We start from the raw sequence: 24,556 nt of genomic DNA, 5'->3' as shown, positions 1-24,556 counted from the left end.
TCCAGTTGAGCTTCATTTAAAAAAAAAAAGTTTTATTAACCACTTGCTGACCGGGGTGTTTACACCCCCTTCCTGTCCAGGCCATTTTTCAGTATTCAGCACTGCGTTACTTCAACTGACGTTTATTCCGTCATGCAACGCTGCACTGAAACAAATTTTATACCATTTTTTGGGGACAGATAGAGCTTTCTTTTGGTCGTATTTAATCACCACTGGGGTTTTTATTTTTTACTATACAACAAAAAAGTACCGAATATTTAAAAAAAAAAAAAAAAACGGTTTTCCCTTTTATTTTAGGAAACCTTTTATTCTTACCCAATTTTTTGGTGAAATATAAAAGGCGGGGTCACATCGGGTAAATTGATACCAAACATGTCAAGCCTTAAAATTGGCCGTAGGCTTTGCTTTAAAAGAGTTTAGCGCTCATCAGTTTAGTGTTATCAGTGATTGATGGCCCTAACATTTTTGGTCTCACGGCGACGTTCGCGGCGATATGTAACATGTGCAGCGTAATGGGCGCAATCGTCGTTTTTGCGTGTAGGCACACAACACATTTTTGCGCATCTATGTGGGGGACTTTAAAAAACCTTTGTGGTTTTTCTTTTTATTTGTGTGTGTGTGTGTAAATTTTATTTATTTTGTGAGCACTTTTTTTTTTTACACTTAACTTTATTGTTATCACATAGTGTGCTAAGAAGTCCCCTATGTAATAACCAATTACAGTGACAGGTCCCCTTTATAGAGACGTCAGGGGTCTCTTAGACCCCTAATGTCACCTAGGGACCCCCCAGAGAAGCCGATGAAGCACAGATGTGCTTCATCTGCTTCTCTCCGGTTTCTGTACCGGAGAGTAACAGGGGAATGCGGAAGTGATGTAATATACATCACTTCCTGCATTCAGAGACCGGTAGGAGAGTGGAGGGAGATGTGTACTGAACTCCCTCCGTTCTCAGTGCACAGAGCTGACACATCTCTGGCCGTTTAAAATTCTGGCGGGTGAGCGTCAAAAGATGCCCAGTCCGGCTGTCTTTCAACGTTCGGCGGACGGAAAGTGGTTAAAATGCAAAAGAGAGCTATAGTCAAACTTTTTTGTTTTTTTGCTATAGTTCTCTTTTGGGTCACAGGTGTACATATACTGCAATGTCACATGCTGGCTCAAACATTTGGGAAGAGTATATTTTACTCTCTCCAATATTTCTCCTTTACTCTCCGCTCAAAGCTAAACATGACTAAGCGTGACCAAACAATCAAAACAAGGAATCCCTTTCATTTCTATGGCCCCTGTTCACACCTGAGCATTTTGTCGCAAGCAGGAAAGCAAATTACCGCTGGAAGCAGTGCATGAGCTACTTTTTGGCAGATAGCTGCGATTTTTGATCCCATAGACTTCAATGGGAAATGCCTAGAAACACGCGTTTCAAGCATTTTTGTGTGTTTTGTCGCACAAAGTTGCCTTTTGAAGTCTATAGGAACCTGCTAAAAAGTAGCTTATGTATTTTTTCCAGCAGGTGTGAATGGGGGGCATAGAAATGTATGGGAATTTTTGTCGTGCCTCGGTGCGAACGGGGACTTAAGGGAGTTTGTTGCTGGTCGCATGACCAAATACCATAATGTGGTCATATGATCACAGCTGAAGATGCTTGGTGGAGTGATGTTCTGGTTGGTAAATCAGCAGCTCAGGCAGAACAGTGTTACTTTTTTTCGAGTTTAGACCACTACTAAGTGCTATAAACACCCCATTTATGATCATACTGAAAAAGAGTGACTTTTATAGGCTTAGAACATCCCATACTGTTAGGGGAAGGAAATTGTTGGCTTCAGTGCTGCCAGTAAGATTAACAAATTCCTGTTGCTCAGGATTTTGTTTTTTTTAATTCTGCAAAACAGAAATAATTTGCTTTGAATCTATCATTCAACAAGCTCACGAGCTACATGCTGTTTGAAAGCATCATGCAATTGCAACCTTTAACTTTTTTTCTATTTTAGTAGCTAAAGAACGATTGAGTACTTAATGGCATAGATGTGTTCACATTTCAGGGTACCTTCAGTGTCAATTGATTGCTTTGTGGAAAAGGAAAAAGTAATAAAGCTGAAAGTAGAACAAGGATGATTAAATGGTATTGGTTTTATAAGCCTTTTTTTATTCTGTCTAAATAAACTGCCTCTTTGGTGTGTTTGATCAGTACCAGCTTCACTTGAAAATAAAAGTTTAACTCATCTAAATTTCTTTTTATCGATTTGCCCTTTTTGTTGTAATCTTTAGAAGTTTTAGTTATCTGAAACCTCCTTTAAAATGGTGGAATCATTTGTAAATGATTTGGGTACAAGGCAAGACTTTATCAGGGTTATTCACAAAAGGGTGAAGAATTTGGAGAAGGCAGGAGAAGGGGACAATCTAGGACAACATAGCTGAACTGGAAACATTATCCAATTCAGCTCACTTTGCAGTTCAGCTATGTTGTCCTAGATTGTTCACTTCTCTGCCTTCTCCAAAATCTTCACCCTTTTGTGTATAACCCTGTATATGTTCACTTGTTTATCTGGTTGAAAATATCTTACAGGAGTGAGGAACAAAAGTTTTATGAGGGTACTCCAGAATGTCACCTTCAGCCAGTATATGGACAGTCTCAAAATGGCTGTCATCATGCACACTTGCAGTTTTAACCAGCTCTCCTTGTGATCAAAACCGTTGATCCTGAAATTCGTATACTAATACATTTACACCTAATTTCATTAATTCATATATCTGGTGACTAATTTGAATTTTAGTGTTCTTTTTAGCAGTTTGAATTCACAAAAGACGTCTAAAAGAAAGGGACGGATGGAATCATCAAAGACTGCTTTTGTCTTGCTTCTTCTGTTGCTTGAGCGCCCCTAGCTTGACTGCCATGACACCGGTCCCATGCTTCTATCTTAGTATCCCTGGTAGAATTTATAAATGAAGTGACTCTGCATGATTCTTGGCCCCATACATTTTTCAGGTAGGGCTGCTAGAAACTTCCCTTACTGTTCTGCATCATTTGTTGCTCTGTAATACACTTTTTTTAAAATCTGTTTCAGATTCCCATTGACTTTATATTTGGAATGTTTGTGAATTAATAAGTTTGTCTAAACCACTGACTGAGATTTTCAGACGTTCACTCGCCTCTAGTGAGTAGTAGACTGCCTGCAAGGAAGTAGAAAATTACAACATTGTCACTGTTTACAAACAAAACCATGTGACCACCATCACTGTTATCTGGAGTGATCATACTAATTACCCCTTCTGATCCCTCTACACAGTACCTAGCCCTGATAAAGTCGGTCCCTTTTGGACTTTTATGATACCATAGTCTGACTTGAATTAAATTGGATTTATACTTGCTGCTTACACACCCAGTCTCTACTCAACGTGATCACCGTGTCATCGTTGACATGGCATTCACATAATCGGAAAGCATGCTGATAACTAGTCTGCCTGGGCATCTATCAGAATGTTGATTACAGGTTAATCTGCAAATTTCAGATGCAAAGGGGTTAACGCATTTCAAAATATCACCCGTCTGAGGACAAGTGTTTTTTTTTGTTTTCTTGTGTCTATACTTGGCACACAGAAATTTGTCTTGAAATGGCCTAGACTACTTCCAGGGCCCCTTTATGTGCGGTAGTATTATAAAACATTTGAACATGAATATTCATAAGTTTTCTGTGAATACTCAATGCTTTTTTTTGCCTGTAATGGATTGTAGATAAATGCATACTAATTTGAATTGATGAAATGTAATAAACTGGAATTAAATATTACAAGGCAAGCTTGTGGCGTATTAATCATTGATATAGCAGAACTAATATGCCAAGAGACTCTAAAATATGTACTGTGTTTTTAAAACAATCCCACATCTGGTCTGTGTTTAGGTTTTGAAATAAGTTTTCCCATTTTATTTCCCCCACTAGGTTGCGCAGCTTATCAAAGTTGGCCCTTCTGAAGTTTAGGGTTCTAGTCCTTCCAGTACACTTCCCTTTTCTGTGTTCAATATTAAAAGTAATCACATTGTGATCACTATTACCCAATGACTCCCCAAACACCAAAAATATTTTGATAGAGCAGATGTAGTAAAGATTTACTTCAGTCAAAAATAAACCTATGATCTAAAATGAATACAGGAAGCACAGCCTAGTTGCTTAGGTTCCTGCTGCTTCCCCGTGCCCCCTCTTCTGCCGGCATTAGTAAGCCAGCGTCAAAGCTCCCTTCAGCAGCTAAGAGCAAGGTCCAGCCTGCTATTAGTTATTTTAGCAGAAGTGGGTGAGTTCAATAGCCAGCCTACTATTGGCTACTGCAATTTAACATAGCCAATAACAGGCTGGCTATTGCTCACAGCCACTGCATGCTGTGTTGACATTCAGCTGTCCTTCCCCAGTGAAGTGGAAAGGTGACACTAAGGGTCTAAAAAACCCCTAATGTCACCATAAAAAGAACCTGTCACCTCCAATGTTGTATCACCTAAAGGGATTTGTGAGCGCCACCATGTGATAGCAATGAAAGTAAGTAAACAAAAAAAAAAACGTTTTTAAAAAAATAGTTAAAATTAAATTTAAATATACCCCTCCAAAAATGTTTAAGTCCCCCAACCCCACGAACGCGTGCATACTAACAGAAACGCAAGTCGGGTGCACCTACCTACGAAGTGACGATTACACTACACGTGCAATAATTCTCAGGCCAATATTCATCGCTAACGCTAAACTGAGGACTGGTATTCTATATACGGTGTATATACATATATACTGTATATATATTTGTATTGTGACATTTTAAATAAAAGGTTTGGTTATTTTATTATATTAGCTTAGAGTTTTACAGTTCACATTATTCTAAATTCATGAAACTAATAAAAAATGTCTAATATAATGCATACAATTAAAAAGAAAAAATGTATAAGAAAGTTGTGAGAAGTCATTTTCAGTTTCAGCCTGACAAATGTTGCTGCAGGAGGAGCATTGCAGTGCAATTCATTTCAATGGCATCCCAAATGCACCTCCCTTCCGCAGGGCTTCAATGCCCTGTGTTCCAGAGCAGTGCGATTTCATGTTTGTAACGCTGCATTTGCGTATTTTATAAAAAAAATTATGATATTGAATTTTTTCGATTAATCAGAGAGAATAAAAAAAATATCGGCCAACTAATCGATTTTGAAAATAATCATTAGTTGCAGCCCTACTCTATTGCCCTTAATGATCCTTTTATATTGGATTATACAGATCTCATACTAAAGCAAATGGAGTAAATTCTGATTCTGCTCAGTTGCAGTATTGCCTTGATAGCATTTGTGTATTTGTTTGTGTATTTATTTTACCTGTTGCTTGGCATTCCTCTTTCAAGCAGGAGTAAGGGAGGGTCATAATAACCCCAATCAGCTTTATTTTGCCACGTGCGTTCCATTGGAGAGATTTCCCTTTACTTCCTGTCCATTAGCCACCACAGGAAGTGAGAAGAAGCCCTCCAAGTTGTGGGATATCCCTGGTGGTCAGCAGGGTCACTATAACTAGTTTCCCCATTGGAGGATTTCCCATTTGTTCCTGTTCTGATGACCACGCAAATTTGGGATCTTCTTTCAATGATAACAGTTGCACATGACAGACTAACTCTAGCCAAATGTTTTATCCTTCATTTTGAAGCTCCTTGGACTGATAACGATCCTAACCATGTTTTTTTGACTACTTTATCGCCTCGCTCTGGTCCTAAGCCCTAATCGCTCAATGAATCGCTTGTGTCCAACCCCCAAATCATGGCTGACCTCCAAGCTGCCACACTGGAGTATTTCCGTCTTAATGTAGATATCGTATAATCTCGTTATAGGCTGCCTACAAGACTATTGTTAGGGAACATTTGATTTGCATTGCTAGTCAACGCAAGAAGGAGCGCTTCCAACATTATAAACAGCTGGAAGAGCCTCTGGATACGGACTCTGTTTATTTTAAACAATCTCCCTCTCCTGCTAACTCTGCGACCCTTCTTAAGCTACATAACAAATGTATGCGTTGGTGAACACAGTTTTGGGGTGTAACTTGGTCAAGGATTCTTGGGAAGCTCTTTTGCATAAATCCATACCACTAGTGTCTAAATGACAACAAGTATTGCTCACTCATCTTTATGGTTACCAGACAAACTATTGCCAGATCATCTGCTCTTAGCTTTTTGGAAATAAGGAATTGGATCACGGTACTATGATTAAGAGAAAACTTTTAACAGATACCTATAAATTTATTTTGAAGATTTGAAGACCGTGGATATCTTATGCAAGCCCCCAACACTTTAACCCTGAGTTAGTAACTTCTTAGCTCTTTTTGTTTGCTTTTGGGGCTACTCAAACTTTTCTTTTTTTCTGTTCTCTTTTTCTTACTTCTTACTTTTCTTTGTCTTTTTCCATTTCCTTCCTCACTTTTATATACCTACAGTATATTTCGACTAGGTCGTCTTCCCTTGCTTTTGGCTTATATACATATGCCGTTTCTTTTTCTGCACCATTTGCTCTTTTTTCCGCTTTAATTTCCCCGCTTATCTCTTTTTCTTTTGCCTGCGATTTCATTTTTCCCCTAACGGGAAATGAATCTATAATTGAACACTCGGCTCTCTGGAATTTATCTTTCTGTAAGTCGGGCCCTGATTATTGCAGGATATATGGGAAGATTCCCTTCGGGTCCTGTGAGGGTTCCTGGACATCTCCATTGTCAAAGGTCAAGTTAAGTAGGAAATGTTCCATAATGATGGAACACCAGTCCCAACTGTTTTAGTAATGCATGTGAAAAGCCTAGGCCAGTAATGGTGAACTTTTTTGAGCCTGAGTGCCCAAACTGCAACGCAAAATCAATTTATCTCAAAGTGCCAACACTGAAAATAAGTTTGGTATTGCGCTGCAGTTTCAGCACTGGGGTTTAAGAATGTTCGGCATCACTGCCTTAGGCAAAATAGGGAAACACACATATTCAAAAATGTATAAACTCAATAAAACACACATCACACGCTCACTAAAAACACACACACACACACTAAAAACACACATATCACACACTCATTTAAAAACACACACATTACACACGTACTAAAACACCCATATCACGCACTCATTAAAAAAAAACACACATGTAATGAAACACACACACATAAAACACACATCACACACACATTAAAACACACATATCACACACTCATTAAAAAAATCACACACTCAATAAAACACATATATCACACACTCATTAAAAAAACGCACACACATCACACATGTGATGAAACACACACACACATTAAAACACACATCACACACACATATCACACACTCATTAAAAAAACCACACACATCACACATGTAATGAAACACACACACACACACACACATTAAAACACATCACACACTCATTAAAAAAATAACACACTCAATAAAACACGTATATCACACACTCATTAAAAAAACCACACACATCACACATGTAATGAAACACACACACACATTAAAACACACATCACACACACATATCACACACTCATTAAAAAAACCACACACATCACACATGTAATGAAACACACACACACACACACACACACACATTAAAACACACATCACACACATGTGTGATAAACACGTATATCACACATGTAATGAAACACATACACACACACATATCACATACGCATTAAAAAAACATGCATTAAAACACACACATATCACACACTTATTAAAAAAAAAACACATCTCACACACTCAAATAACACACACATATCTTCATTAAAAAACACACACCTGATAAAACACACACATTAACAATAAAAATTAATAATTAAACAATTGCCCCCTCTCCTGCTGTCAGGGGGGTACGGCTGGGCCGTGAGTGGAACCCCTTGGCAGGGGCAACAAGCCAAAGTCAGAGGTCGAGGTACACACGGGAAATTCAAGAAGAATAGTCAGGTCCAACCCGGGTCGAGGAAGGCAGCTAGTTTCGTTAACGGAAGGGTAAGCCAAAGGGTCGGTAATCGGGAGTCCAAGCAAGGTTCAGAAAGAGAGCCGGGTTCAAGGCACAGGGAGCTGGGAGATCACACCATAGGGATAGAATAACTCAGCAATGAGCCAGGGCTCAAGCACCTGCATCACTAATTAAACCAAACATTCAGCACTAATCCATAAAACCGAAAAAAATAATAATAAGTGTATATGAGCTAAATATAAATATTGGTAAAATATAATTAGTCATACAGTCAGTGATATACACAAAATCAGTAATTGTAACAAATCTAAAACAGTGCACCAAATGCAACAAACCATATACAATCAAGTAATACATCAGTGTATCAGATGCTAACAAGCACCCATAGCTCATAAATGTTAAAAGTTCATGTGACCACAATATTCCTCCAACCTGTAAATAAAGCTTCTTCAGTCTCCAGAAATCTTCACCATATTTTTTCTAAACAAAATAAACAATACTAATATAAAACAAAACTTTTCTGCCAGTGCCACACAATGACAAATTTCTTTTAAATGGTGAAATAATAGTGAAGCAAACATATAAATAATTCACGTCAAACCAGTTGCCCAATAGTGCAACAATTTAAAAACGGTGTACACCAAAATAATTCATGAGATTCAAGTGTCCAATAACTGGTGCAGATATGTATTAATCCATCGTAATTCCTGTGACCTCTCCCGTACACTTCCTTAAGAATTGGGCAATTGGTCTGATGTGGACTATTTATATGATTGTTTCACTATTATTTCACCATTTAAAATAATTTTGCCATTGTGTGGCACTGGCACAAAAGTTTTTAGTTTTATATTAATAATGTTTATTTTGTTTAGTTTAGAAAAAAATACTAATTTTAAAATCTAGTAATCATAACGAGAATAGTGCTTGCTGCTGTGGAAGGAGCTGAGCGTGAAGCTATTAGTTCGAATTTCAACACGTGCTGCTTAGGCCTTCTAGTGCTGTGTACACTTTTTATTTTAAACTGGCAGGTCCTCTTTAAGTTGTTTGCTGTTTCCTAAAACAAAGTTTATAATTTAGAGAAATAAAAAAAGAAGAAAACTCCCTTTCATCATTACCTAATAAATACCCACCCTTACCTACCCTTGCACAATACGCCATTTATATGACAGAATGTTTCCCTTTAGGTTAAGCGTCTATAAAGACACTAAACACTTATATTTAGCTTTGCATTTGAAGTTTCCTTTTCATATTTGTGCATTATAACCAGGCTGCACTGATGTCTTTGATCTCTGTGAAACGCAGACATTTTGTCAGAATAATCATGATGAAGGGAATAAGAAAACAATATTGATTATTCTGTCCTTTAGGCATTGGTCAAGTCAATAGTTCCAAATCACACTTTACTTTGAGAGAGCGTTTTAATTCATCCATAGTTTGGAACCTTTCAAGTTCTTAATGAATGAAAGACGTAACAGAAAAGCAAATAACTCTGAATTACCTTACAAGTAAGGATTATGTGAAATGTTTAGCCTGGTGTCCTTTTCTTTCTGGGAAATTGGATACGCTAAGATGATTTATATTAAATTCTCATCAAGTAGACAGAAAAACAAGCTGTAGCCTCTGCAAGACAGGAGTGTAAGTAGAAATAATTTAAGCTCTCACAGCAACATGCAGAATAACGAGCGTCAACTCTGTAAGTAAGGCTATGTAAAAAGTTATTTATCCGACAAAAAAATAATAATTTTGTTATCTGCTGAATGGATCCTTTGCTTCTATGACTTCACAGGACAGGTAGTATGTATGCAGGTAGTATGTGTTCTCTAAATAAAGAGAAGTAATTCTAATATAGATTCTCAGTACACTTTTAAAGCCCATATAGCAAATCAAAAGACAACTTCACTTCAGAGTATCTAAATAAAAATCATAGCCAAAAGTCCCAAATAGTTCAAACATCAGATTATAAAGTATAGAAGAATAGATCAGGATATCAGATTCCATTGTGTAAACTGAGGCTATGACTGGCAATAGAGCAAGAAGATTCTATGGAATGAACATATTTGTCTCCCTGGCCAACCACTAGGAGGTTTAAAGCCAGCGGTGCATGCTGGGGGATGGTATAAATATTTAGGAGAACCTGCTGGAAGGTTTCCTGCTTTGGGAAGGTGTGTGGTAGAAGTCTCATCCTCCTAGGCCTGTTGTCTAGGCGAGGCAAACATGTGCTATTGGACTGAGGCATAGACTGCCACAACCTTGCTGTAGGGGTTTCTCTGGCAGGAGTGGAGTCTAAGCCTGGGAAGATTTACCATGTAGGGACTTCGGCTGAAGGTGGCTTTGGGCTTGCACCTTACAGAAATTTGGTGTCTCTCTCAGGAAGATGACACTCCATTGATTACCATAGCCAAGTGTCTGGTTGAGAAAGACTGCTTTACACAAAGAAGTTACCTTTAATGATAGTATTCCTAGGTCTGGATTCTAGGTTAATTTGTTTCAAAACCCTAGTCTCACTCATGCTAGGCATGCTCGTACAGGCAGTGCTACGAAGATGAAGAGCTGCAACAGTGAAAGGCTCCAGTCGTATAATTGTCCTCTCATCTCCACATATCAATTCACAAATACCCCTATATTTGGTTTCAGAATGCAAGATGTTCTGTGAATGGATAATACGAAATCACCTGCACTCTACAGTGTACAGACCTTAGATGAAAGGTTGGTGCTTGAAGTGACAACACGGATGGTGACGTTTCAGATACAGTCCATAATAGAATGATGTGTGCAAGAAGTAAAGCACTTTTGTGCAAGAAGTAAAGCACTTTTTATTACATCGTCACATGCATCAAACAGCCAACGTTTCAGGGCCACGCAAGGTCCCTTCTTCTGGGCGACATAGTGATGTATAGAAATGTATAAAAACTAGTTAAAGCTGAACTCCAGTATGTAGCACTCTGTTATTTTATACTATTCCCTGACCTGCTGTGCTTTATTTTATTTTTTGTTCTACCTTAAAAATGGAGAGAGGAAAAAAGAAATAGGTCATATGACCATCCTTTCGTTCTTTTTACCTGATGTGTACTTGCTTGTGGGAGCTGTTAGGCGAACCCAGCACATCACTACAGTAATGCCCACTGGAACCGCGATTGACATTTTCATAGACATAATACCTATCTAAGCTAATACGCACAGCTTTTTCTGAGCCCCCATTCACATCTCAACGATTTGTTGCGCATTTCCTGAATGCTCAGCATGAAGATTCCCTTCATATTCAGTCATGCCTGTTTACACCTAAGCGCCGTGCTGCTGCTTGTCACAATAAAAATTACATTAGCTATTTTGTTTAGGCAGAATCATGCATTTATGGCCCCAAAGACTTCAATGGGGGAGCCTGAAAGTGCAAAAGGCAAGCACTTTAAATTGTTTTTTTGACTCTTCACTCATTTTCACTTCTATCAACTAGTCTCCTCCTCCTAGCAAACTAAGACCTCTAAAGAAAATGGAGGATTCAGTAGTGTTAATGCTGGATGTGGAGACTTTCATTCTCCTGGTGAGGGCTCGCAAGAACCCCAATGAACCCCAGCAATGCCCATTACAAGAACAGTGGCAAGTGGCATAGGGCCTAGGAAGGTATTGGGCTTGAAGTTTTCCCAGATTGAGAGCACTGATAAAACAAGATACCCCAACACCACTGCTTTTTATTGGCCAAAACAAAAACACCTGAAGCTTGCAAACACTTGAATAACACTTAAAATTGAACATTTCCATGCAAAATGTGCAATAAAATGCATAAAAAAGCTTCAAAATAACCTGAAAATGGTCACACTGAAGTGTGAATGGGGGCTACATGTAAACAATAAAAGACAGTAAACCAGATGCTGTGTGTTACATGTGTTCATTCTACACAGTGGACTGAGCTACCCTTTCATACTATTTACTGTTCATGTATTAGTAGATGATACAGAACACATGATCACCTAATTCAATAAGGAACACCGCAAGTCAGCTGTAGTCACTGAGAAACAACACTGCATTCACACACGGGGAACAACACAACAATATACAGTACAGTGTTAGCAAAAGAGGAGTTCTTTAGTGTGTAAGGGGCAGGCTCTTTCTCATCCAAATGAAACTGGCTCTATGGAGGTTGTGTGCCCTACATAGGGCACAGCAGCAGTGATTGAAACCCTCTTTAGCCCAAGAGGCATATCTATGATGTTTAGTGAGTCTTGTGGGAAGTTGGGTGTCACCAGGCAGGAAGTGTGGAATCCCCTTTAGTGAAAATGCAGAGGCATAAGTGGAGTGGGATGAAAAATTAAAGAGCAGTACAGTTATCCATCAAGCACCAGAGGGAAAATAAGACGGGGCAGAAACATGAGAGGCTAGAGTTGCACTTTAAAAAAATGTTGCAACAATAAAATTGTGACCAGAATTGAATAATGATGAATGAAAATGCGTTCTTTGCAGAAATCATTTACATGGGATTCTTTGCAAAGGCTCCTGAAACAAAAAGAGGGACCTTGCTTTCAGCCTGACAGTTGGGGCTTGGTAATTATACTAGCAGAGTAGTTGCAGTGGGGGTGGAAATGTGTACTGGGTGTACAAGGTATGGACAAGGTACCTGTTTTTTTTTCTTTTGCAGTTATTATGTACACCCAAAGTCTATAAGAGGTTAAATAGTAGCAAGATACAACTGTCTTTATTAAGTTACAACAATTCTCAACTTCACACTGTTTACAAATACAGTAAATGCTATTTTTTGTTAAGTAAATAAATATATGTTGGATCACCTAAAAGATATTTAAATACAGCAAGAAATGTGACTGCTATGAACTTTACTCATTTTGACAACCTTGTGACTATGTGTTTTGGTCATAACCGGATTTACATTATCTGGAGCATTAGACTAACTTTGAAAATCAACCATCCAAGAAAGAACTTCAGTATAATCACTTTTTCCATAATCCTTTATCATTTAATTGAGTTATTTCGTGAGATTTGATGAACACTGCCTGACTTATTTTATTGCAATAAATCCCGTATGAACTGACTTCTCATCTTCTACTTCTGTGAACAAGAAAAATATTTAGGAAAAATTACTACTCTACTAAAGCCACTGCCGTTACCAATATTTGGCAAACAGAAAAAAACAGATGCCAAGAATGGGGCAAGAAAATTAAAGATAAAAAATTTGGCAGACAGAGGGTTTAAAAAAGATCTAAAGGAAAACATAATTATCAGTAGTGTAGTCATTGTGTACAATTCTACAAACAGAAGGCATAAGGAATAACAGGCAAGTGTTGAGGCATAAGAAATTCTGGGGTCCTACTGTCTGTTGGATATGCATCAGATGATGAATGACCAGTTGCTAACCCCATCTATAGTGCTTTTCAATGCCAGATTCTGCACACTAAAAAAGGCATGCAGGGTGTGTTTTAAAGGAAAAATATTCCTTTTTAGCTGTGGATTTGTAGTAATAAATCTATATCATATGGACATTGAACTGCTGATCAATAGTAATTTCATGATGAAGAAAGATAGTCATTGTACCGTAGTATTCCCATTTCACCCTGCTGTTTGTATGCTATAGTTTTTAGTTTAAAAAATATATCTAAGAGCATCAAATACTTTAAAGTGGACCTTTACCCACATCTTTAAAATAACAACAAATACACCTTTTAGAAATGTTTAGTAATGGCAATCTACAATCCCATACTTCTAGATAATTGCAGGCTTTGTATTCTTTGCATACCTTATTTCTCTTTTCCCAGTCTTCTGACAGTGGCCATGTTTACTAAAGGCAGATTACTAGCTCTCCTTTTGACTTCCTGGATTTCTGGCACATGTGACCAGACATGTGACTAGGACATGTGACCAGGGGAGGAAGAGGAAAATGCCTTTCCCTGAGGTCTCGAGATTTCCCAGCAATGTTCTGCTGGTAAGGCAATCCCAGTGTGCATTGTTTTGGCAAACGGAAGTCTTTTTGCCCTTTCAAAGCAGGTGAATGCTCTGCAAGTGTAAATAATTCAAAATCGCAGCATTTTACACCTGACATGTCTGTTATTATTGATCATCATACATAGAGGGATGCATTGGCAAAATGTTATTCAGTGTAAAGGACCGCTTACCCTCTAGTCAGGTTTCATGCTGGGTCTCAGGTCTTCTTATTGCTCCGTAGTGTGGTTTCACAGCCAGGGAACAACCGACCCATGGTGTTGGCACACCTGGCTATAAAGGAAGAAGCTAGTAGTCAAAGTGCGGTGGGAGTTAAATGTTTCAGTGATTCAATTATATACAATTTAGACATGTTTTTTTCATTGATAAGGATACAAGTGACTTGACAAGGTGACGTATGCACCACATATGTGGGAGAGTTTGTAGAGGGAGAATAGAGATGCATAGAGTATAGCAGGGAGAGAAGACCAGGGCTGTGAGGGTCTTTCTGACGTTTAATTTCCAAATGCATATGGGTTACAAAGTAGGAAAGCGAAGAAGCAAACTGTAAGACCATTTTTAATTTGGAGGTATCTAAAAAGTTCTTTATGAGGAATATTATGTTTCTGTTAGAAATCTTAGATATGTTGAACACTGATGGTAAATTGGAAATTGTTCAAGTGAGTGAGTTTGGAAAGAACCCAATAGATGAAAGAGGTAGGGGAATTGATTCCAGGAGTGAAGAAGGGATTATATAAATACACTGTGAAGGAAGGTGCTGTGAAAGAAGCCCCCTGGAGTGTGTAATTGAAACCAATAGCTTTACAGAGTGTGAAGTAATTATGTATAGTAATTATGTTATTAGAGAGATGCAGATATAGTCATGTTAATTCCCTGATTTAAATGGGTATCTGCCATCAAACATCAAAGGTAAAAAAAAGGCCTTTTTTCGACAGGCTTTTGGGCTTGCGTTGATGGCATCAGTTTGAGATGCTTCTGAGATCATTCAGAAATCACTGACAGGTGCATTTTTTGACCTGCTGCTGACTTCCTTCTAAAATGCATTTGACCTGCTTCAAGTGGGTTTTGCATTCCCAAAGATTTGTTTGGGAAAGCAAAACCTGTTTAAGGCCCCATTCACACTGAGCGACATGGGTATTGTGTGTTTTTCCGCGCAATTTAGTGCTGAACGGCTTTGAGTTACATTATGCGATATTGAGCGACAATGCACATTGTATTGCGCTACATAGCGCGTTTTTTGGGTGGGACTTTGTCGCTGCTACATTGGGCTGTAACCAATCAACAGCGATCTTGATGTGACATCATTTTTTTCTTCCATTTTGCAGTGTAAATGCGAGATTTTCAACGTCACCATAGAGTCTATTGGAGCCGAATCGCGCGACATGTACGAGCGATGAGCTACAGGCGACATTGAGCTGTTAGATGTGAATGGCTCCATTGAAATGCATTGGACAAGCTGCATAGAGCGAAATATGCGCGATTTCGCAGTAGAAATCGCACGATAAACCGCTCAGTGTGAATGGGGTGTAAAGCAAACAATAGCCAGTTGTCATAGCCCCGAACTAACATTTGGATTTATTAATGTAAAATCTGTAACATATTCAATAATACATTACTTCACTTATTTCCTACATCTCTGCACAGCAGATGTACTGCTACTAGCAATATATCATGGCTTGGATAAATGTAAACCTTCGCAAACAGATCTTACTATGGTGGCTAATGACATAAAAAGTAGGCATGTAAATTTTGTTTATTTCCAAATGGATATTCGTCCGACTTTCATTACGTTCAGACATTTGGATGCATCCAAATTTCTGAATTAGGGCACAGCCGAATGCGAACGAGTCCGAATGTTCATTTGATGAAAATTTGGATCTGTCTGAATTTCGGTCAAAACGAAACTAAATCGGACATGTGACTGTTTTCTGGCCAATCAGATGTTGTTTTTTTTTACCTGTGGGGGGGTTGCATTACAGGCACCATCAATTGATGTCCTGTTGTGGATCATTCTGAAATGAAAATTCGGATGCGAAATCCGTTAAAAAATAAAATTCCGAATAGATGCGAAGCGAAACAAATCTGTTGCAGGGTTACATGTCTAATCAAAAGTAAACTTTAGTCAAAACGTTTAAGGACTTGAGGTGGACAGAGCATGTGCACAGCCTACCAGCTCAATGCCTCATTATTCATCCACGCATTGATACCCCAGTGTACCCCAGTTCCTTTTTTCAATCATCTAGGGATCTTAGGACATACCTGCTTGTCATGCTGAACATTATTTAAAGCTAAACTTTAATTCCTGTCCTATCCTGGCTTCACACTGCATAGTCAGTCAGCGACATGGAAAAAGGCAAAATCTGAACACTATGAACAGTATACTTGTTCCAGCCCAGTTATTCAGTATGTATTGACACCAGGATCAGTGTACCATCCATAGAGACTGTTGCTTACATAATTAAATGTATAAGGTAGATGGGGTAGGTGATATTTCGTTTCATTTTTTTATTTGTAAAATAGAATTATTATGGCATCATTTAATCCATGCAAGATGTATCTATCTGCTTCGGCGGGATCCCAATCAGAGTCTTTAAATGCTCAATTGCTTGCACAGAGGTACCACAATCTACAGTTCAAATTATATTTTATCCTGTAAATCCTTAGTAATGCTATTTAGTGGCCAGCAGATGTCACTTCCTGCATGCTATTGACATCTTAATTTTTGTCACAAACAGCCTGGCAGTTGCGGAAGCTGAAAAATATAGCTGTATAGATGTTGTAGACATACTTCAGACTGCTATGAATGTCCCAATGAACCGCATTAAAAAATGAACCCAGTACAAATGATTTTGTAATGGTATATTTTCATCTAACTGTAGTGATCCTTGTTCCTGTACAGTATCTACTAGCTGATATACTAGATTTAGAGACAGAGATTCAAATCGTAATAAAAATCTTAAATAGTTAAAAAAAATAACCCTTAAATTAAGAAATCACATAAATCAGAGGACTAAAATATGTCCAACAGGTAGGCTTTCTGGCACAGGGTCAGCTGGGGTGGATGTTATGAAAAATGCTGCTTTACTACTTTGGATAAAAGTAAATCTCCATTTATGACACTCATTATCTCATAAATAGTGGCAGCGATAAGAAGCAAAGTGGTAATTTACAATTACTGCTGAATTAAGATAAAAGCATGGAACAGTGGTAAAAATGAAGTAATTACTGTCATTTTGTCCTTAGAAAATGTAAAAATATGCCCCATGGTCTTCTTTCCATCCAAAACGTTCCCTTAATTTGATACAGCCATATATAACTGATAACTAAGTAGTCAACCACTGAAACTGATAAATTTGCTTAATAGTGCAAATGCTAAACTTGCCTAATAGTGAGAGAGGCTATCTGTAAGATACTTAATATGCCTACTGTCTATTATATTAAAAGTATATTCAGCTCTTATAAATTGACTGTTTTGAATGTGCTATAAAGATCAAGATATGTATGCATTTTTGATCAAAAAAGTACAAAGATTATATTTGCTTTCAGAAAGCCTAATGTACCTTAAACTGAAGCCAATAGAGTGGAAAGGAATTAGTATACAGGTCAGGTTTTTATCGCTGTCTGTGTCCTTGTTAGGGGGATTCACCCTCTCTATTTGTCCTGGTGACCGTTATCATTGAAAGTGGGAAAAAAAAAATCACCAGAACAGGAATAGATGGGAAATCTTTCGATGATGACACTAGCTCTGAGGACCCTGCTGACCAACAGGAACAGGACCCGCAGGTCAACATAACAAGAGAAGTCGAGGCTGTCCACAACTCAAAGAGCTGCGTGAAAGACATTAAGCCCAAATATGGCATCAGATGAGGCCTGTACATTCACCTTTGTAAAATTTAGAAAAGGTGTAAACAGGAAACTAGATGGCAGCCTTGTAAATCTGGGAAATGCTTCCCTGATGCTGAAAAGCCAAAGAAGCACTTAAAAAGCCAGAGGTGATGGCGACAAGGAAAGCAACTTTGTTAGAGTGAAAAGGGGAATAGCCCTGATATGTTCAAAAAAAGTGTTTTTTCACATGAGAGACACCCTGAACAAAAGTCTTACAGGGTTATTCACAAAAGGGTGAAGAGTTTGGAGATGGCAGGAGGAGTGAGCAATCTACGACAACATAGCTGATTTTGAAAAAATTCTCCAATTCAGCCCACAGTTCAGCTATAGTGTCCTAGATTGTTCACTTCTCCTGCCTTCTCCAAACTCTTCACATTTTAGTGAATAACCCTGTTACTCTAAGAATAGAAGGCTAGTGGTTTCTGGAACAAGATGGAGACTGCCTCGAATGAAGCTACCTTCAGCCATAGAATCCGAGTCTACCGGTAGGAGTAGAGACTTGGAGGTTTCTCTTGCAGAAGATAAACTCTGGCTTGAGCTGTGTCTAGGATAAGACTCATATTCTCTAACCGATGTGTTGGCTGCAGTGCTAACTTCTGTAGGTTCAGGATGCTGAGTGTTTCCTCAATAGTAGGTCATCCAGATATTCCACAATGGAGATACTCAGGGAGCCTAACAAGGCTAGAACAGGGACCAGAAGGTTGGTGAACACTTGAGGTGCATATTATAGGCTGGATGGTAGTGCCATAAACTTAAATTACTGGGGACTTAAAGTAAAACAAAGAAATTGATGATGCACTAGACAAATGGGGATATTAAAATATGAGTTTCTGATGTCCATAAAGGCCAGAAAATCTCCCTAATTGAGGGAGGCTATGACAAACCATGCAGAATTTTTGGACCAAAACAAATACTTTTTGTTCCTTGAAATCTGTTTTGGGATAGGGATACCACTTTTGGTTTGGGGACTGTGAAAAGGATAATATCTTTCTGCAGTAGGAACTGGGCTGATAACCCCCTTCATTCAGGAGATCTGCACCTGATGCAAAGAGATCTGCTAATCTGTGTGGCGACATAGGCAGGCTGGAAGACATGAACTGGGGAAGGGCAAGAAGAGCTTTAGCTTGTAGCCCCTCGAAATCAACTCCCGAACCCAGGTATCTGATATAGTTTATGTCCAGGTGTTTATAAAGGCTAACAGACATGCCCCTGCTGGAAAGTGGGAGCACCCCCTTCTGCTGAAAATGATTTGTTAGTGGGCTTGGGGGACTTGGAACCCAAAGTGTGTAGCTCAATTAGGTACCTGGCTTGGGTCTGCCTTTGCAGATTGAGGCCTAGGTGTAACAAAAGGAACTCTTCTTGGCCTTAGAAGGGAGGTGAGTCTTTCCTGCTTGAAGCCTATGCTTCCTTTGCTGAGGCAGCTGAGTACTTTTATCCGCACTAACACCCTTAGGGCCTGTTCACACGACGTCCGTTTTGTGTGCTGACCGGCTCCGTACGCTGCTGCACTCAAAATGCATCCCAATGTATCCCTATATGTTTTATGGGCTCCAGTTCTCACGTGCGCAGTCCTTATTTTTTGTGTGTGTTTTTATTCTGTTTTTTAGGTGCTTTCAAAGACACCAACTTTCCTAACTTTTTGTTCCTTGGAGCTAAGCCCTGCCTACCCATCAATATCTTGTCAAGTGAGAGCACACTTATTAGCCAGTTAGGTGCTCTCAATAGACAGGGGTGATAAGTGAGGTTTACCAGGGAGCAGGGATTAGCATAAATTACAGGAAAATCAAGAGCCCCTCCTCTCTTTCCTATCTTTGCATTCTTTCTCAGTCACACTATACCTCGCTTCTGTTGTTCTCTATTTGTTATTGCCTATCTTGCCTTTACCCCACTTTACTTTTAGTTTTTACAAGTTCACCGTGACAATCTCTGTGAACATTGGTTTTGTGCAAAGAGAGGCAAAAACAAATTGTTCTTAGCAGGGTTGCACCGATACCGATACTAGTATCGGTGCCGATATCGAGTATTTGGGCGCTGATCAGCATCCAGCCGGCCAAACAGAATGGAGTCGGCTTCTATACTACCGGAAGTACCGTTATCAGTACTCGGTATCGAGTTATAAGTAAAAAACGAAAAAACTATATACAGGTGAAACTCGAATAATTAGAATATCGTGCAAAAGTAATTGCAGTAAGTGCTGCAAAAGGGGCCCAAACCAAGTACTGAGTACATATGCATGCTTGTACTTTTCAGAGGTCCGATATTGTTCTATGTACAATCCTTGTTTTATTGATTGCATGTAATAATCTACTTTTTTGAGGTTGTGGATTTGGGGTTCTTGGGGTTTTCATGAGCTGTAAGCCATAATCATCACAATTATGCCAAATCACGGCTTGAATTATCTTGCTTTGCATGTAATGAGTCTATCTCATATATTAGTTTCACCTTTTAAGTTGCATTAGTGAAATAAATGAACTTTGCACGATATTCTAATTATTCGAGTTTCACCTGTAGGTGCATCCCTAGTTCTTAGTATATTTTTTTCTTAGGTAGAATGTAATGTACTGTAAAACCTTGTTAAGGCTACTAGATGGAACTGAGGAGCATAGGAAATGAATATTTATTCTTCATATTGTGGCCATAATATGGTATTCAATTATATTCAACCTGAAAAGAAAATATACTAAGATTGTTCGTTTTTGCCTCTATCCATGCAGGACGAACATCCACAGAGATTAGCACGGCGAATGGCTCTGGAAAATGTTTATATATAGACCCCTTAAAACCTAAAATCTTTTCTTACCAGTTACTTCTTTCTAAGAAGAACGGAGACATTGCAACCTCTTAATTTATTTATATGTATTTAATTTATAACCTGACTCCAACATTTTTGTTTTTGACTGGTGAACCCTAGATAAAGAGTTAAAAAAGGACATTTTCTTTTATATATGTTAGCTCTTAAGAATCGCTTTATGAAAACATTTTACTTATACATTTAGATAAATACACGATGAGTGTTGGCTAGTTATTACCATAGTGATTTTGTACATATTTGACCTTCACGGCCTTATTTCCTCCATTTGTTTTTATACTGTGAATGAACAGAGTATTTGGTTTTGCACAACAGGGAATCTTTCATAAACTTGGGTAACTTGAATGTGAACAGTTGTTTTTGGACAAGAGTACTTTAGTGCAGCTTGTTTACTTTGTGCATGTAAAATGTGACCTTAGTAACCCCACTTTTTCAAGTTATTATTTTAACCCTTATTCTTCATTTTTTTCTGTCACTGTAAATATTATTTTATGTTTGCTGGAGGTTTGTTTAACAATGATAGTCTTGAACTCAGTGATGAGTCATCTGATTTTTTTTTTCAAAGCTTTTGGTGTGGTATATTATAAAACCTTATGTGGTAGTATTTTGGAAACCTAATTGGATTAAGACTCCCTATATACAAAGTTTGCAAGGTTGGGCATAGGAGGGATTGTGAAAATTATGTCAAAATTAACATAGTTTTTAGATTGTAAGCCCTCAGGGGCAGGGCCCTCCTTACCATCTTGTCTTGAATTGTATTGTGATTGTAATGTCTGCCCTATATTGTAAAGCGCTGCACAAACTGTTGGCGCTATATAAATCCTGTATAATAATAATAATAATAATAATAATAGTAGATTTTGCTATGTATGTATGTATGTATGTATATGTATATATATGTGTATGTATATAGCAGAACGGGGAAGCAGAGCAGGTGGGTGTTTTGTAGATTGAGGTGTGGAGCTCTCCTCACTGCTGGGCACCGGCTGCAGGAATCTGTGTCCTCTCCAATTCCCCCATGAAACCTCTGAATTAACTAATCGCAGACTCAAGTAATCGATGATGAGAATCATTGACATTGATTCTTATCATTGATTAGTTGTTGCAGCCCTAAATTACGCAAGTATTTTCATTTTTATATGCAATATTATTGATGATGCTGAGGGTTGTGGCTGTTACTAAGCTCTGATAGCACAAGGCGCTGCAGTACAAGGCCTGGAAGAGTATTTTACTGCAATAAAGAGGTGCTTTAAAGAACTACACGAAAAAAACATGTGTTAACCCTTGCACAGCACGCCCTGGTTACTATTTAAACCGGCGCGTGCTGTCACTTGTCCAGCACTGGCGTGATGAGAGGACAAGTTATTTTTCAAGCCCTGTAAATTATAGTAAAAAAAAGTATGTGGGGGAAGCTCAATGGGGACAGTATGCTTTTTAACTATAATTTACAAGGCTTGAAAAATCACTTGTCCTCTCATCACGCCGGTGCTGGACAAGTGACAGCACGCGCCGGTTTAAATAGTAACCAGGGCGTGCTGTGTAAGGGTTAATACATTTTTTAGTGTGGAGTTCTATGGAGGCAGGAGGGTACATAGACGTCACACACAGTCACAGATACCGTACTACTGTCAGTATATCACTCCCCTTCTTCATCACTTCTGTACTCTATCATACAGTGATGGAGAAGGAGAGTGATATACTGACAGTGTCACACAAAGCACAGTACCTGCAGGATCTCCGTCGGCCTCGCACCACATGTGTCTGGACTCGGGACCATTTTCAGTCTCCTCACGGCCACACCTCCGTTGCTGCACTGCGCCAGGCTGACTGCTGGGTAATGCAGTCCTCTGGCCGGTGGCAGCTCCCCTGTTCCCCAGTTCGCCGCGGGCGGCGTGAGAGAGCTGCGGCCATGGTCGCGTCAGGTCACACTTTTCTTCGACCACGCGGACCTCCCCCAACAGTCGTAATCTCCAAACTCTTCACCCTTTTGTGAATAACCCTGAAAATAATAAAGATATTAAGTAATACTTAAAGTGGTTCCAAACTGAGGGGAATTTATCAAAACTGGAGCAGACAGAATCTGGAGCAGTTACCTAAGGCCACCAATGAGCATCCACCTTTTATTTTTAAACCTTAACTGAACAAACTGAAGAGAGAAGCTGATTTCTTGTCATAGGCAACTGCTCCAGATACATTTGCTTCAGTTTTGATAAATTCCCCTCATACTGTTTGAGTGTGTGTGTAGGCCAATGTAGTTGGATCTGTATGTGCGTTATAATTAATCGAACTTTATCGATAAACAAAATTTCGATTAATCGAACAGGAAAATTTTAATCATTACCAGCCCTAGTTCCAAACATTATATAATTTATTTTTATGGTTTAGTAATAGCCTTTCATGGTCTACAGAATGCTGGTTGTCCTAGTAAGTGCAGTAAAAAGGGTAAAAAAAATTAAATCAGTATTTGGTGTAGCCGCCCTTTGCCTTCAATATAGCAGCAATTCACGTTCAGTAAGTTGTTTCAGGTATCCTGAAGAACTCATCATGGCTTCACCACAGACTTTGGCTGTCTCGCTTTTTTGTGTATTTGCAAGTACTCCCAGACTGACATAAATGTTGCACAAGTCCTTGTTCATCTTTTAGCTGCAGATAGTTTTAGTATGGTTGTCAAGTGCCCAGTTTTATTCCCTCTCAATTCACAAAGCTTTAGCAAAAGGATAAGGAACTTTATTTTCATTTTCAAACCTCATTGGACTAAAAACCAGTCACGTTTTTAAAAATAAGGATTCTTATCCTGGTGTGTTAGCTCTGTGAATTGAGCTTTATGTCATTAATCACTGCCACCATTTCTGCTGTACAAATTCCCATGCATTCCTGTAGAGAAGCCATCTAAAATGCGACAGTGGAAGGTCTTTACAAAGGAATGATTTTGATTTTTCTGCACATGGAAGTTCTAGCAGAAGTGAGGACAGGTGAGTATAAAACTTTTGGGGTTGTTGGGAGGAAGTTCGTTTAAAGGTTAACTGTGCTAAAAATGCACTTTAATTGGTTTGTGTGCTTTAGGGAGACTGGAAGAATTTTTAATCTGTCAGAGTAATTGACTGTGAGTAAAAAAGCTTTTTTTTATTGTCAACCTCCACACTGCCCAGTTATCCTTGTGCATGCTTAAGTCCCATAACAAGTGAACACTGAGATAGGTATGGCTAACATTTACCTAGCAATTTGCTACTGTTTAATATGCTGCAAAGTTGTACTTTATCCAGACCTGATTTTTTAAAACTTTTATTTATTATTTATAGGGCCATCAATTTCAACAATGTTTTACACATTACCAAATTCACTTTAGTCCCTGCCCTCAAAGAGCTTAAAATCTAAGGTCCTGCTCTCATATGTACACATACTAGGGCCCGTTTGGACAGCCAGTTAACCTACCAGCATATCTTTAAAGTGTGGGGGGGAAACCGGAGTTTCCTTAGGAAACCAATGCAAACGGAGGAAAAACATGCAAACTCCTTACAGATAGTCTCCAAATCTGGATTTTAACCAGGGACCTCAGTGCTGCAAGGTGGATGTACTAACATGTTTTACATTTATCTAAATGCATCATCTAATGGATAGTAATGTTACTTCTAGCTGTTTGCATAATGTTTCTGAAGATCTTCATGCACAAACCTAAGCTAGACTTACAGGCTTTTGATTTAAAAAAAAATACAAAACAATTAAATTTTTGTGTTCTCCAATATGCACATACAAAAAGTATATGTGGTTGTCTTTCAGCTTTTTCTGCATGCAATGATTGCTTGAGAGTAACCCCATGTTTGATAAACTTTGTGAAACGCATTATTTCTTTGACCTATTTGTCTAATATTGTATTTATTTATAGGAATGAAAAACTTAAAAGATGCTCCCAGTGCAAGTTTGCCAAGTACTGCAATTCACGTTGCCAGGTAAATAAAATGTATT

General features: G+C 38.6%; 1 protein-coding gene across 1 annotated transcript in view; it reads left to right on the top strand.

Moving 5' to 3' along the window:
• The window catches only part of SMYD3 (SET and MYND domain containing 3), a 423,906-nt gene that overhangs the window by 10,423 nt on the left and 388,927 nt on the right, over positions 1–24,556 (top strand). The window contains exon 2 of the mRNA XM_018557057.1: positions 24,477–24,540. Coding sequence (XP_018412559.1) covers positions 24,477–24,540 — 64 coding nt within the window. The remainder of the gene's footprint in view (positions 1–24,476; positions 24,541–24,556) is intronic.

This window comes from Nanorana parkeri, unplaced genomic scaffold (assembly GCF_000935625.1).
Source record: "Nanorana parkeri isolate BGI_ZX_2015 unplaced genomic scaffold, ASM93562v1 scaffold264, whole genome shotgun sequence".
NCBI classification, from domain to species: Eukaryota; Metazoa; Chordata; class Amphibia; order Anura; family Dicroglossidae; genus Nanorana; species Nanorana parkeri.
Note: the sequence above shows the minus strand (reverse complement) of the source record. Positions and strands in the feature narration are given on the sequence as shown.